Consider the following 14,636-nt stretch of genomic DNA (forward strand, 5'->3'; position numbering starts at 1 on the left):
CGCCGGAGGGCCACACTAACACGAGGACTCAGATTCGTCGCGGCGGGGGCAGTGTGCTTTAAGGGGCTCTTGCTTGTCTCGCGCTTTGCTGAGTAACTTCATAGCACTACAAAGGTGAATACTACCTTTTCCCGTGAGCTTTGACTGGTCATGACTCTGATTTGTCTTTCGTTCAGACAGCATGTGCCGCTTTTTGTGATATAAATTCTGAAAGTATGACCACGGGCGCCAAAAGTTGAAGAATTTGGTAGAAGTCAGGCTTGGGGTTTTGGTTCACACTCTATCAACAGTGATAGACACTAAAGATCATCACATCAGTAAATGATCGTATTTCATTGCCAGTGACAAGGAAGGACGTCCAGTCTATTTTGACGGTGAGCGATTTGAAATGGTCATTCGATCGATGCCAGCCTCTTCCCATCAAAATGGATTGTCGATGGTAGTTACGGCAATTATTGTCAATGGGAGTGAATGATTGCCTCTCGACGTAATCTCAAACAGAATAGTTAGCTTTTTGACACACATTTTATGAAAGTATAGCAAAAACTATAATATAGAGTTGAAATTTTCATCCATTTCAAAGTATCAACGATCAGCGAGATGTCATAACACCTTACAAGACTTCATCACAATTTGATAACAAAGGCTTCAAAGTTGTGCAACATTACAACGTTACGGTCAACCTTAAATTTTCCTTTAAGGACCCTATATTAACTCTTAAAAGTCATGGGCATGTCCAGCGCGCATGTCATCTTTGAAGCTTCGTCACGTTGTAATTACGTCACTCAAGTGCCGGTGGTTTGTCTCGTTTGAAATTGCCGAAGTTGAGGTTCACTCCTGTTTTTAATTGAAGTCAATCGACCAAGTAACAAGGGAAATAATGTCATTTGAGTTTTATAGTTTTATTGCCCTCATTAATAAACATTAAAACGCTGCACGAACCGCGTGTTTATCGCCATATTTCCATCATTTCTTGTCCTTTTTCAAAACCGAAAGCACTACGAAAAACTGCATATCCCAGGAGCTATTGAACGCATCTCTATTTTTTATATTGTGTTAATGAATCAGATATGTTATTGAGTTATTTGACCAATTTTATTATTTTCTCAGATTTTGGCACAAGATGTGATTGAACATGTCATAGCAGACACTACTCTTTTCTTACAATGAAAGAATCTTGAGAACCCAAAATGAGCAGACTGAAAGGTAACCAAAATGAGAAATATTTGTAACTGACACAATATAGGGATGCTGGAGCAATTTATTGGACTCTCTTCCATTCTGGAGTTGCCCACGGTGAGAGGCGCCGAGCAGGTGTGGGCATACTTATTGCCCCCCGGCTTGGTGCCTGTACGTTGGGGTTTACCCCTGTAGATGAGAGGGTAGCCTCCCTCCGCCTTCGGGTGGGGGCACGGGCTCTGACTGTTGTTTGCGCTTATGCACCGAACAGAATACCTACCCTTTTTGGAGTCCTTGGAGGGTGTGCTGGAGAGCGCCCCCTCTGGGGACTCCCTCGTTCTACTGGGGGACTTCAACGCTCACGTGGGCAATGACAGTGAGACCTGGAGGGGCGTGATTGGGAGGAACGGCCCCCCCGATCAGCTCCCCGAGTGGTGTTCTGTTATTGGACTTCTGTGCTCGCCACGGTTTGTCCATAATGAACACCATGTTCAAACATAGGGGTGTCCACATGCGCACTTGGCACCAGGACACCCTAGGCCGCAGTTCAATGATCGACTTTGTAATCGTGTCATCGGACTTGCGGCCACATGTTTTGGACACTCGGGTGAAGAGAGGGGCGGAGCTGTCAACTGATCACCACCTGGTGGTGTGTTGGCTCCGATGGCGGGGGAAGTTGCTGGCCAGACCTGGCAGGCCCAAACGTATTGTGAGGGTCTGCTGGTAACGTCTGGCAGAATCCCCTGTCAGAAAGAGTTTCAACACCCACCTCCGGCAGAACTTCTCCCTTGTCCCGGGGGAGGTGAGGGACATTGAGTCCAAGTGGGCCATGTTCCGCACCTCCATTGTTGAGGCGGCCGATCGGAGCTGTGGCCGTAAGGTGGTTGGTGCCTGTTGTGGTGGCAATCCCCGAACCCGCTGGTGGACACCAGCGGTAAGGGATGCCGTCAAGCTGAAGAAGGAGGCCTATCAGGCCTTTTTGGCCTGTGGGACTCCGGAGGCAGCTGACAGGTACCGGCTGGCCAAGCGGACTGCGGCTTCGGCGGTCGCCGAGGCAAAAACTCGGACATGGGAGGAGTTCGGCGAGGCCATGGAAAACGACTTCCGGACGGCTTCGAGGAAATTCTGGTCCACCATCCGGCGTCTGAGGAGAGGAAAGCAGTGCACCATTAACACTGTGTATAGTGAAGATGGTGTACTGCTGACCTCGACTCAGGACGTCGTGAGTAGGTGGGGAGAATACTTCGAAGCCCTCCTCAATTCCACCGACACGCCTTCCTCTGAGGGAGCAGAGTCTGGGGACTCTGAGGTGGGCTCTTCGATCTCTGGGGTTGAAGTCACTGAGGCGGTTGGTAAGCTCCTTGGTGGCAAGGCCCCAGGGGTAGATGAGTTCCGCCCGGAGTTCCTAAAGGCTCTGAATGTTGTAGGGCTGTCATGGCTGACACGCCTCTACAACATTGCGTGGACATCGGAGACAGTGCCTCTGGATTGGCAGACTGGGGTGGTGGTCCCTCTTTTTTAAAAGGGGGACCGGAGGGTGTGTTCCAATTACAGAGGGATCACACTCCTCAGCCTCCCCAGTAAAGTCTATTCAAGGGTGCTGGAGAGGAGGGTCCATCGGGAAGTCGAATCTCGGATTCAGGAGGAGCAGTGTGGTTTTCGTCCCGGCCGTGGAACAGTGGACCAGCTCTACACCTTCGGCAGGGTCCTCGAGGGTGCATGGGAGTTCGCCCAACCAGTCCACATGCGTTTTGTGGATTTGGAGAAGGCGTTCGACCGTGTGTCTAGGGGAGTCCTGTGGAGGGTGCTCCGGGAGTACGGGGTACCGAGCCCTTTGGTAAGGGCTGTTCGGTCCCTGTACGACCGGTGTCAGAGTCTGGTCCGCATTTTCCGGCAGTAAGTTGAATTCGTTCCCAGTGAGGATTGGACTCCGCCAAGGCTGCCCTTTGTCACCGATTCTGTTCATAATTTTTATGGACAGAATTTCTAGGCGCAGCCGAAGCGTTGAGGGTGTCCGGTTTGGTGGCCTCAGCATTGCATCTCTGCTTTTTGCAGATGATGTGGTGCTGTTGGCTTCATCAAGCTGTGACCTCCAACTCTCACTGGGGCGGTTCGCGGCCGAGTGTGAAGCGGTTGGGATGAAGATCAGCACCTCCAAATCCGAGACCATGGTCCTCAGCCGGAAAAGGGTGGAGTGCCCTCTCCGGGTCGGGGATGAGATCCTGCCCCAAGTGGAGAAGTTCAAGTATCTTGGGGTCTTGTTCACGAATGACGGTGGGAGGGAGCGGGAGATTGACAGGCGGATCGGTGCAGCGTCTGCAGTGATGCGGACTCTACACCGGTCCGTTGTGGTGAAGAAGGAGCTGAGCCAAAAGGCGAAGCTCTCGATTTACCGGTCGATCTACGTTCCTACCCTCACCTATGGTCACGAGCTGTGGGTCGTGACCGAAAGAACAAGATCCCGGATACAAGCGGCCGAAATGAGTTTCCTCTGCAGGGTGTCCGGGCTCTCCCTTAGAGATAGGGTGAGAATCTCGGTCATCCGGGAGGGGCTTGGTGTCGAGCCGCTACTCCTCCGCGTTGAGAGGAGCCAGTTGAGGTGGTTCGGGCATCTGGTTCGGATGCCTCCTGGACGCCGCCCTGGAGAGGTGTTCCGGGCATGTCCCACCGGCAGGAGGCCCCGGGGTCGACCCAGGACACGCTGGAGAGACTATGTTGCTCGGCTGGCCTGGGAACGCCTTGGAATCCCGCCGGAGGAGCTGGCTGAAGTGGCTGGGCAGAGGGAAGTCTGGGCTTCTCTGCTAAAGCTTCTGCCCCCGCGACCCGACCCCGGACTAAGCGGAAGATGATGGATGGACAATATAGGGTTGCTTGGCAAGATCAGGAAGAGATGCAGCTTTGAGGAAAGCAGAAATAAAAAACTTTGCTCATCCATATCTTTTACTGAGACATGACCGAGATAGTGACGCCAAGTAAGGAGATCAAATTGAGACGCATTTGAGATCAACACAAAATCTCATAGTTGTCTTTTGGTGAGATCTTGAAAGGCGACAGCTGTGAGACATCCTGCCAGTAGAACTATCTCTCAAGACTTTCTCATGTCATGATCACTGTGAGACTTACTTCTCACTAGACAAATTTGATAAAACTGAGAAAACAAATCTGGTCTCTATTGTTGCTGATTCACTTCTCAGAGATGTAAATAAGACATGAACAAAATCTCATCTTCAATTTTGCTTTGCTATGGGATTACATATTTTGACAAAAATGTGGGGAATTTTTTTGTCATTTTTGGTCTAACATGTTGATTATAATTTGGCTGGCGAAGAAAACAACAGTTTGAACATAAAGGTTATGGTGTCCTGAAAAAAATGGACCCAACCAGACCATTGTAAAAAACTTTGCTTTGAATATAAAGGGAACATCAAAGGCACGCAAAATCAGACAAAATACACCCGGACCTTAAATTGTTAAGGATTTTCACCCAATTTAACCTGAAAACATGGCATTGTTGATGAAGAGAACCCCTTTGGAAGCCCCCCAAAAACATGTAAAATGGTCTAACAATGTTGTTTGGCCCTTTTTTCCAAAAACAGAGGTTAAAACGAGCGATTTCGAACTTCCGTAATTTTTCTACGTCCCAAAGCTTCAGAACTTGTGTGACCCTGCTTGTGTCTGTCTATGTATAGGCGTTGAAGACATTGTCAGCCTCTGACATGAAGTTGTCATCAAACAAGGGCTTCTCATTGGACATTTATGCAATCATGGGAATGATCTGTTTAACGTAACCCAATTAGCTGCGACCCCGGTGCACCAATCAGTGCTAATTCCCGCCTCGTAAACGTTCAAATCAATCGTAAACATTGATGCAAACTAGCGAGAGAAAGAGAGAGGAGGGGGCACAATTAACAGCTCTAGAAGCCATCCTGATCCGGAACCTTCTCTGCCACCGGAGCATTATTTCTTCCAGTTCTTAATTAGAACCTTGTCATCTTTTCCAGTGCTAAGCAACATTTAAATGTCAGCAATTATTGAGTCCCAACCACCGTGACGGCGTTACGTGAACTTCCGAAAGCATAGCATTCTCCGAAAGGGACCAATTGGAACTCCAGCCCCTGGGGGGGCCACACTACCGAAAGGAAGGCGACTCACCAGTCTTGTGAAGAGTGGCACTCCCAGATGCCACAGGTGCTCGTTGAGCAGTCCGCTGTACACAACGTTCCCGAAGACGCCGATGCTTCCCGACTTGCACAACGCGTTACCTGGCCACACAAACACACACAGGATGGTGTCACTCGCTTGTCGTAGCTATATTGAGTGTTTTAATTTCCACCAGATGCCAGTTGTTTGTTTCTGATCGTCATTTTATTTAAGAAAAATAAATATATTAAAGGTGTCACCGGCTGGGCATGGCTACACTACAGATGAAAATCACCCATTTCTTTACAATAAAATTTCATACACAAACATTTCAGACATTTGAACCCAAAGCATTCTTTTGAAAAGATATCCATGTTTATCTGTAGTTCATGTCTATTTCTGTAGTCTTCATTGAAAGCTGACTGATTTAATATGTAATTAATTGAGATACATTATTAGCAAAAACATCTGCTTTTGCCTTGGACAACAATTATACTAGGGCAGTCAAAATTATCACGTTAACAGGCGTTGATTAATTTTTAAAATTAATCACGTTAAAATATTTGACACATTTAAAACACATGCCCCGCTCAAACGGATTAAAATGACAGCAGTGTAATGTCCATTTGTTACTTGTTTTTTGCCGCCCTCTGCTGGCGCTTGGGTGCGACTGATTTAATGGGTTTTTCAGCACCCTGAGCCTTGTGTAATTATTGACATCAACAATGGCGAGCGACTAGTATATTTTTTGTTTGAAAATTTTACAAATTTTATGAAAACGAAAACATGAAGAGGGGTTTTAATGTAAAATTTCTATAACTTGTACTAACATTTATCTTTTAACTGAAATATTTCTAGACTGCCAACATTTTCCTTTCATAATTTGTTTTACATATGAAAAAGGTACCCTGGCATTGTTTAAAAGCAGCTATTGGCCCACTCTCATTGGTCCGGAGCAGGCCATTAGCGATAGCTGCTTGGCATGCAAAGTGATCACGTGTCATCACACAACAGAGAGTGTAACGAGTGTCAGAAGGAAAAAAAGGCTGCGGTCAAGTGTTATAATTCTGGAACGGTAAATGGTAAATGGCCCTCTTTGTTGGAACTCGCCGATACCGCCATTTCGGGCCGGATCGCCCCCCCTGCTGATACTGGGATCAGTGCATCTTTAAATCATTTGCTCCCAAAAACATATACAGTAGGGAGAACAAGTATTTGATACACTGCCAATGGGAAAACCCATTGGCAGTGTATCAAATACTTGTTCTTCCCACTGTAATTACGTTCTATTTTTAATTGTTTCAGTGTCCCAAAGACGTATTTATACGTTTTTTACGTTTTTTTTTTTCCACAAGAGACTTATCTGGGTTCTGATTCAACTTAGCTCCAAAGCACAACGCTGAAAATCCATTTCACAGCAATAAAACTGGCCACAGGAGAGCAGTAGCGCATTTGGTAAGACCCGCAACCCGATTCAATGGAACGAATGGCCGGGCAGCATGGCCGGGGCGCCGGCGGAAGACGACCGAATGCACATCCAGGATGCCAGGCGGCGGACGACCGAGCAGAACAACCTGGAGGACGCCCGGGATGCCAGGTGGTGGACGACCGAGCAGAACGACAGGGACCACCAGTGCAGCGGACGATGCCGTTGAGTCCGTGCTGCTCGCCGAGCAGAGCCCGCGCCGCCGTGCTCAGCCGGTCGCATCCCCCGCACCCTCCAGTGTCCGCACGGAAACGTGCACGGCCAAGCCAGTTCCCCCCCAGGAAGACAAATTCCCTAGGCGAACTCTGCCACGAGGAATTGGTCACCACAAGAGACAGACTCAAAAAAATCCATCTTTATGAGACAGGCGGCGATGAGGGAAAGTTTACCCCGGCTGTCTCAGCCACGACAGCGTCATCTCTCAGTTAGTTATGTGTAAATAAACTGTTACTTTACAAAAGCTCTGTTTGTCCTGTTGTTTATGCTATTTTGTAAAAGGAAAACATTATTCAGATGTTTGGGATGTAACTAAAGCAAAAAATAGCTGTGTTAAAGTCGAAATTATGTTTGAAATGTATGCTTTCACAAAAAGCTCAATTTCTCAGTTTTTTATCAGAAATTGGAAAATTGCTCAAACTAAGCTATTTTCTAATGCTGATTTCTAAAGAATGGTAAACGATATGAACTAACTTCTTTTCCTGCTGTAAGAAGAGAGTCTAATATTTCTTTTGGTGGGTTGATGTTTATATAGCAATGGAACAGAATTTTCTGTGGGCCTTGCAAAATCAGTCAAAATCCAGTAAAACGGCTGAGAGCGAAGGGGGTTGCACCGGTGAAAATGGCTGGGAGTGAATGAGTTAATATATACACGAGCTGACAAATCGACTTATCGCAAAAATAATCGGCGATTCGTTAAGTATCACAATAAGGAGTTGTGGGAGCCCAAACAGATATACACACAGTTATAGACACACACAAACTCACACGCACAGTTTTTTGCGCACATGCACTCGCAGAGACTCAGAGGGCAGAGGGAGGCACTCGTGTGATGTAGTGAGCAGTGCAGCAGTAGAGACAAGGTGTTGTAATTTGTGCACAAAAGCACACGGAGGGGGGAGGAGCCAACAAGCAGCACATGCATTATTTACAAAGAAGAAGAAGAAAAAACTGAAAGAGAGAGAGAGAGAGAGAAATCCACCATTAAAATGTCAGCAGTGCTCCGGGCAGAGCAGCCGAGGAGGCGGAGCAGGCCGGAGTGTGCCCGTTATTAATGGGCCAGACGGGCGCAACCCAGACGTGCGTTTAAAAAAAAAAATAAAAAATAAAAATAAAAAATACGGGAGCCGGCGCCCCCTACTGGAAAGAAGACAGACGCCTGGCGAGAAAGAAACGGTGAGAGCGAGAAGAAAAACACACAAATTATGCAACATACAAGTCGGCTTTCAAGCTTTCAAACAAGGATTGCATCATAAAAGTTGGCAAATTGGGGTTTCAAACCTGCATTGGGCTTCCAAGAAAGTGCTTTAGGTTTCATATCGTGCTTTTAAGCAGTTTAGTATTTCAAATGATTATACTAAACAAGGCTTAAGGTTCCAAATAAGTGCATCTCGCGAGGATTAGGGCTTCAATTTAGGGTTTCGATCCTGTTGGTGTGTTTCAAGTAAAAGCAAGGTTATGGTTTAAAATTAGCATTCAAGCCTGAGTTAAGGTTTCAAATAGGTGTTTTGGGGCAAGGGCGAGGGTTTTAATCCTGGTTTAGTCTTTCAAAGTAGGGTTTAATACTAGATTTAAAATGTGCATTTCAGTCTTTGGTTAAGGTTTTATGAGAGGACTTCACTTTAGTACTAATTTCAAATTAAGGTTCCAAGCTTATGTTAATGCTACTTTTGTTAGCGAGAGTTTCAAGCCTGTTTTAGGGTTCTAAATGACTGTAGTGTGTTTTCCTTTTATTTGTATTTAACCTAAGCTAGTGTTAGGCTTTTAATGTCATGTTTTAAGCCTGGGTTAAGATTTCAAACAAGGGTTAGGCTTCTGAGCCTCAGTGTTGATTTTCAACAAGGTTTAGGATTTTAAAATAGGGTTTCTCCTCATCGTTAGCGTTTTAAAGTAGGGTTTCAAGTTGAGGTTAAGGTTTAAGAGCTTTTCTCAGCTGTTGGCTTTCTCGTCTGCAAACTTGACAGCAGCCAGGAGTTCAGAACATTCATTATTCATTGTGTGATTAAAGTGTGTGCAGTTGTGGAAGAATGCAGTAGCTTGCTCTCCATTTGGCGTGATCTGCAACTTCTTCGAGCTGTTGACTGGTCAAACCAGCTCTCAATCAAATTTAAAATGATATCTATTGTTGGGTCTCAAAATCGAGAGTTTGCCGGTATGAAAAATACGGTTTCTATCATGTGTTTTGCTGTGATTTCTGGTGGAAGCATAACGTACTTTGCTGCAATGCAATCAGAAAAACAACACTTTGAATTATTCAGATGCTCGGAGAACGGACGTTGCTGTGCCTGCACCAATAGGTTAAAGTTGTATTGCGATGAAAACAATGATGGGCTCTGATTGGTTCACACACAATCAGATGACATTACATAAAAATTCACCGAAGCGGATAATATGGTAAGTAACAGGTCAAGGGTGGCAAATTAAAAACTAAATGGCTGTGTCTTTGTGAGCATAGCTTCTTCGTAATTTTTTTGTGAGGTTACACAAAATAGACATGTTCACCACAATTTTTCTCGTTGAAATGAGATTTGGGGCTGAATTAAAAGCAAAACATCCAGGACCATACTGGAAATGATGACAAATAGCTCTAAAACTGTTGTTTTAAATCAAAATGGCAAAATTGCACTGTTGTTTTGGTGACAGCTTCCTGAGAGCTTTTCGTAGAGTTACTCACAGTATGCATGTTTACCTAAATTCGTTTTGCACGGTTAAATGAACTTTGGGGGCTGAGTTAGGACAGCAAAAAAAATCCTGAAAATCCCCATCTTCACACGAAATGATGAAAATGCCTCAAAATTTTGTCACTTAAAACCAACATGGCCTCTTGGTAAGTCATTTTGGGCATGGGAACTCAGGTCTTTTCTAGAGGTGGGAATCTTAGGGCACCTAACGATTCGATTACGATTCAGAGGCTATGATTCTATTATAAATCAATTATCTGAATAAGGAAAAACATTGCAATACAATAATACAAACTGGTTAAACTTGAGAGTAGCTGACATCTGTCATGACAGAACATTAGTCCTCAAGTTCAGCATTCGCTTCAATGATATCTGGCGCCATCTAGCGTCGTGAATGGGTATAATGTTTAGACCCTGAATATAAGACGACTCCCACTTTTTCAGTCTTATTTCAGTGCAAAAAATATTGTCTTACAGTGCCTTGCAAAAGTATTCGGCCCCCTTGAATCTTGCAACCTTTCGCCACATTTCAGGCTTCAAACATAAAGATATTAAATTTTTTTGTCAAGAATCAACAACAAGTGGGACACAATCGTGAAGTGGAACAACATTTATTGGATAATTTAAACTTTTTTAACAAATAAAAAACTGAAAAGTGGGGCGTGCAATATTATTCAGCCCCTTTACTTTCAGTGCAGCAAACTCACTCCAGAAGTTCAGTGAGGATCTCTGAATGATCCAATGTTGTCCTAAATGACCGATGATGATAAAAAGAATCCACCTGTGTGTAATCAAGTCTCCGTATAAATGCACCTGCTCTGTGATAGTCTCAGGGTTCTGTTTAAAGTGCAGAGAGCATTATGAAAACCAAGGAACACACCAGGCAGGTCCGAGATACTGTTGTGGAGAAGTTTAAAGCCGGATTTGGATACAAAAAGATTTCCCAAGCTTTAAACATCTCAAGGAGCACTGTGCAAGCCATCATATTGAAATGGAAGGAGCATCAGACCACTGCAAATCTACCAAGACCCGGCCGTCCTTCCAAACTTTCTTCTCAAACAAGGAGAAAACTGATCAGAGATGCAGCCAAGAGGCCCATGATCACTCTGGATGAACTGCAGAGATCTACAGCTGAGGTGGGAGAGTCTGTCCATAAGACAACAATCAGTCGTACACTGCACAAATCTGGCCTTTATGGAAGAGTGGCAAGAAGAAAGCCATTTCTCAAAGATATCCTTAAAAAGTCTCATTTAAAGTTTGCCACAAGCCACCTGGGAGACGCACCAAACATGTGGAAGAAGGTGCTCTGGTCAGATGAAACCAAAATTGAACTTTTTGGCCACAATGCAAAACGATATGTTTGGCGTAAACGCAACACAGCTCATCACCCTGAACACACCATCCCCACTGTCAAACATGGTGGTGGCAGCATCATGGTTTGGGCCTGCTTTTCTTCAGCAGGGACAGGGAAGATGGTTAAAATTGACGGGAAGATGGATGCAGCCAAATACAGGAACATTCTGGAAGAAAACCTGCTGGTATCTGCACAAGACCTGAGACTGGGACGGAGATTTATCTTCCAACAGGACAATGATCCAAAACATAAAGCCAAATCTACAATGGAATGGTTCAAAAATAAACGTATCCAGGTGTTAGAATGGCCAAGTCAAAGTCCAGACCTGAATCCAATCGAGAATCTGTGGAAAGAGCTGAAGACTGCTGTTCACAAACACTCTCCATCCAACCTCACTGAGCTCGAGCTGTTTTGCAAGGAAGAATGGGCAAGAATATCAGTCTCTCGATGTGCAAAACTGGTACAAACATACCCCAAGCGACTTGCAGCTGTAAATGGAGCAAAAGGTGGCGCTACAAAGTATTAACGCAACGGGGCCGAATAATATTGCACGCCCCACTTTTCAGTTTGTTATTTGTTAAAAAAGTTTAAATTATCCAATAAATTTTGTTCCACTTCACGATTGTGTCCCACTTGTTGTTGATTCTTGACAAAAAATTAAAATTTTATATCTTTATGTTTGAAGCCTGAAATGTGGCGAAAGGTTGCAAGGTTCAAGGGGGCCGAATACTTTTGCAAGGCACTGTATATTCGCACAAATACAGTAATTTAATGTTGTGAATCAGCCGTTGTTAAAATTGCTCCCGTTATTCCATAATTTCCCTTCCGTCTACTTTCGACATGTAAAAGTTTTTAAACTGTTTCATCATTTAACGATGGATTCAAGTCAAGATTTTGCCGATTAAGGAGTATCTTAGATAAAAAGTTAATTAGGTTCGCTCGGACGCTTTGCTACAACAGCCTTCCAGAGAAGTCTACTGCTGTAAGATGGTGGCTGTTTACTAACGCCGGCGAGTCTGTCATTTCGCATCTAGTTTTCTATACATGTGCTGCTAATGCCACCGAATCTGTCATTTCGCATCTAGTTCTATACATGTGATATCTACCGTAGCATTATGTGGGCATTATTTGTAGCGGCTGTCAGGTATTATATATTTTTTAATCTAGTGGCATGAGTTGAGCCAGAGTTTTGGGTTGAGCGTGTTTACTCTCGGTCCATTCCTTATTGCGTCCCGAAGACCGTGCTGACTGTGTTTTAGTTCCGCTTTACTTGGCATATTTAAATAATCGTAATTTGGATGTGTGTGAATAGTTCTCGAATCTTCCATGGCCGAATCGCGAATAATCAACGAATTGGAAATTTCGCATACCTCTAGCCTTTTTAATGACAGACTAGCCAACCAAATATCATGTTTCTAAAAATAACTTTTCCAGGGCTAAATTTCCACTAATTGTCAAAGTATTCTTTAAGTTGCAATACTAGAGCATGATGCTAAGTTGCTTCTCTTTTCAAGGGGTTGGGCAATGTCGCCACTGAGCCCGCAGGCCGATTAGAAGCAATTTCTCCGTGGCGAGCGTCGGCGCCGCGGCGATACACAGCGGAGCGTTTCCCACTCTCGGCGGTCTTCGCTTTCTAATAACGCCGCAGCGCTTTAATGGATCGCTCGGCGGATTTAACGTGAACACAAAGTGTATTTCTCGGCGCTAACAATATGAAAGGATAAAAATAGAGGGTGGGGGTAATGATACTTGTGCGGCAAGGTGGAATCTTTTTTTTTTTTTTACTTCTGTTTTCATGGCTTTTTTAATAATAAAAACTCATAAAAGAAATCAAAACGGTTTGGGTGCTGCGAGGTAAGATGTCAAAGCAAATGAATGAGCCCGCCCACAATGCAGACAGGACCAAGGTGAGCTCATCACAGTGATAATGTCGCCGGTGGGTAGTCAAACTAAAACTTTGCATCTTATCGTTGGCATCTCTTCATTACAGTTATCAACGCTCCAATCAGTTGCAGCGATGTTATATGCTAATTGCGAGTGGCCTTCTTCAGTCAACAATTGCATGCAAATTAGAAAAAAAACAACTCAACATTATTTGTCTTAACACCCTCACAGACAATAATTTTCCATAATATATGTATCGACGGCAAAAGATTTCTGATTTAGTTAGACTGAGATGACTCCCAGTGATTGGTTTAAATGAAACCCCTGGACTCACTTGAATAGCTTTACCAAAACCTTGCAAGATGGAGGTACATTGGTATGAAAAAGTATCTGAACCTTTTGGAATTTCTCACATTTCTGCCTTAAATCACCATCAAATGTGATCTTATCTTTGTCAAAATCACACAGATTAAAAAAAAAAAAAAAAAAAAAAAAACAGCGTCTGCTTTAACTAAAACCACCCAAATATTTATAGGTTTTCATATTTTAACACTAGTCCCAGAGAATTCTTGTACTCCTAATAGTCCTAAGCAATGGCCGATTTGGCCTCTACCCCGGAAAACCCCAGAGGTGGCCAAAATGATCCAAGTGCTTTTGAATTGGCAAGTCGTCGTCCGACAGAGAAGAGCCATTCATATATCGTAATATTAGGAGTATTTGTCTTGGGGAAAGGCCGATTCGTGTTTGGGGATAGTATGCATAAAATGACAGAAGGGGAAAAATAAGTAAGTGAACCATCATATTTAATATTTTGTGGCTCCTCTTGTGGCAGCACTAACTTCAACCAGATGCTTCCTGTAGCTGCAGATCAGTCTGGTATATTGTCAGGACTAATCTTGGCTCATTCTTCTCTACAAAACTGCTGTAGTTCAGTCAGATTCCTGGCCTGTCTGGGATGAATCGCTGTCCTTAGGTCATGCCAGAGCATCTCAATGGCGTTCAAGTCTGGACATTGACTTGGCCACTCCAGAAAATATACGTATTTTGTTCTTCTGAAACCATTCTGAAGTTAATTTACTTCAGTGTCTTGGAACACTTTCTTGATTCAGCATCCATCCTCTTTTTAACTTTAACTGTTTGACAGACAGCCTCAGGTTTTCCTGCGAAACATCCTGATAAACTTTTGAATTCCTTCCTCCATTAATGATTGCAAGCTGTCCAGGCCCTGAGGTAGCAAAACAGCCCCAAATCATGATGTTCCCTCCACCATGCTTCACGGTGGGGATGAGGTGTTGATGTTGGTGAGATGTTCCATTTTTCCTCCACAAATGACGTCGTTTGTTACTCCCAAACAATTCAACTTTGGTTTCATCAGTCCACAAAATATTTTGCCAAAACTTCTGTAGCGTGTCCAAGTGCCTTTTTGCGAACATTAAACGGGCAACAAAGTATTTTTTTAGACAGCAGTGGCTTCCTCCGTGGAGTCCTCCCATTAATACTATTCTTGGCCATAGTTTTACATATAGTTGACGTGCACGATGATTAGCAGATCGATAATTATCGGTCCGATAACAGGAATTATGACGTCATCCCAATAAATCCAATAACATTATTAATAGGCCCAATAATATATAATATTTTTGGCACGGTGTCGGTGGATTGGGATGTGTGCATTTGTTTCCACTCCTGTTTTGCC

At 44.2% G+C, this 14,636-nt stretch overlaps 1 protein-coding gene across 3 annotated transcripts in view; it reads right to left on the reverse strand.

Annotated features, from left to right (window-relative positions):
- LOC130932009 (RNA binding protein fox-1 homolog 3-like) overlaps nucleotides 1-14,636 on the reverse strand; it is a 506,184-nt gene that overhangs the window by 278,287 nt on the left and 213,261 nt on the right. For all 3 annotated transcript variants that reach the window (XM_057861344.1, XM_057861342.1, XM_057861343.1), the window contains exon 3: nucleotides 5,332-5,441. In XM_057861344.1, coding sequence (XP_057717327.1) covers nucleotides 5,332-5,441 — 110 coding nt within the window. The remainder of the gene's footprint in view (nucleotides 1-5,331; nucleotides 5,442-14,636) is intronic.

Source organism: Corythoichthys intestinalis, chromosome 16, assembly GCF_030265065.1.
Source record: "Corythoichthys intestinalis isolate RoL2023-P3 chromosome 16, ASM3026506v1, whole genome shotgun sequence".
Classification (NCBI taxonomy): Eukaryota; Metazoa; Chordata; class Actinopteri; order Syngnathiformes; family Syngnathidae; genus Corythoichthys; species Corythoichthys intestinalis.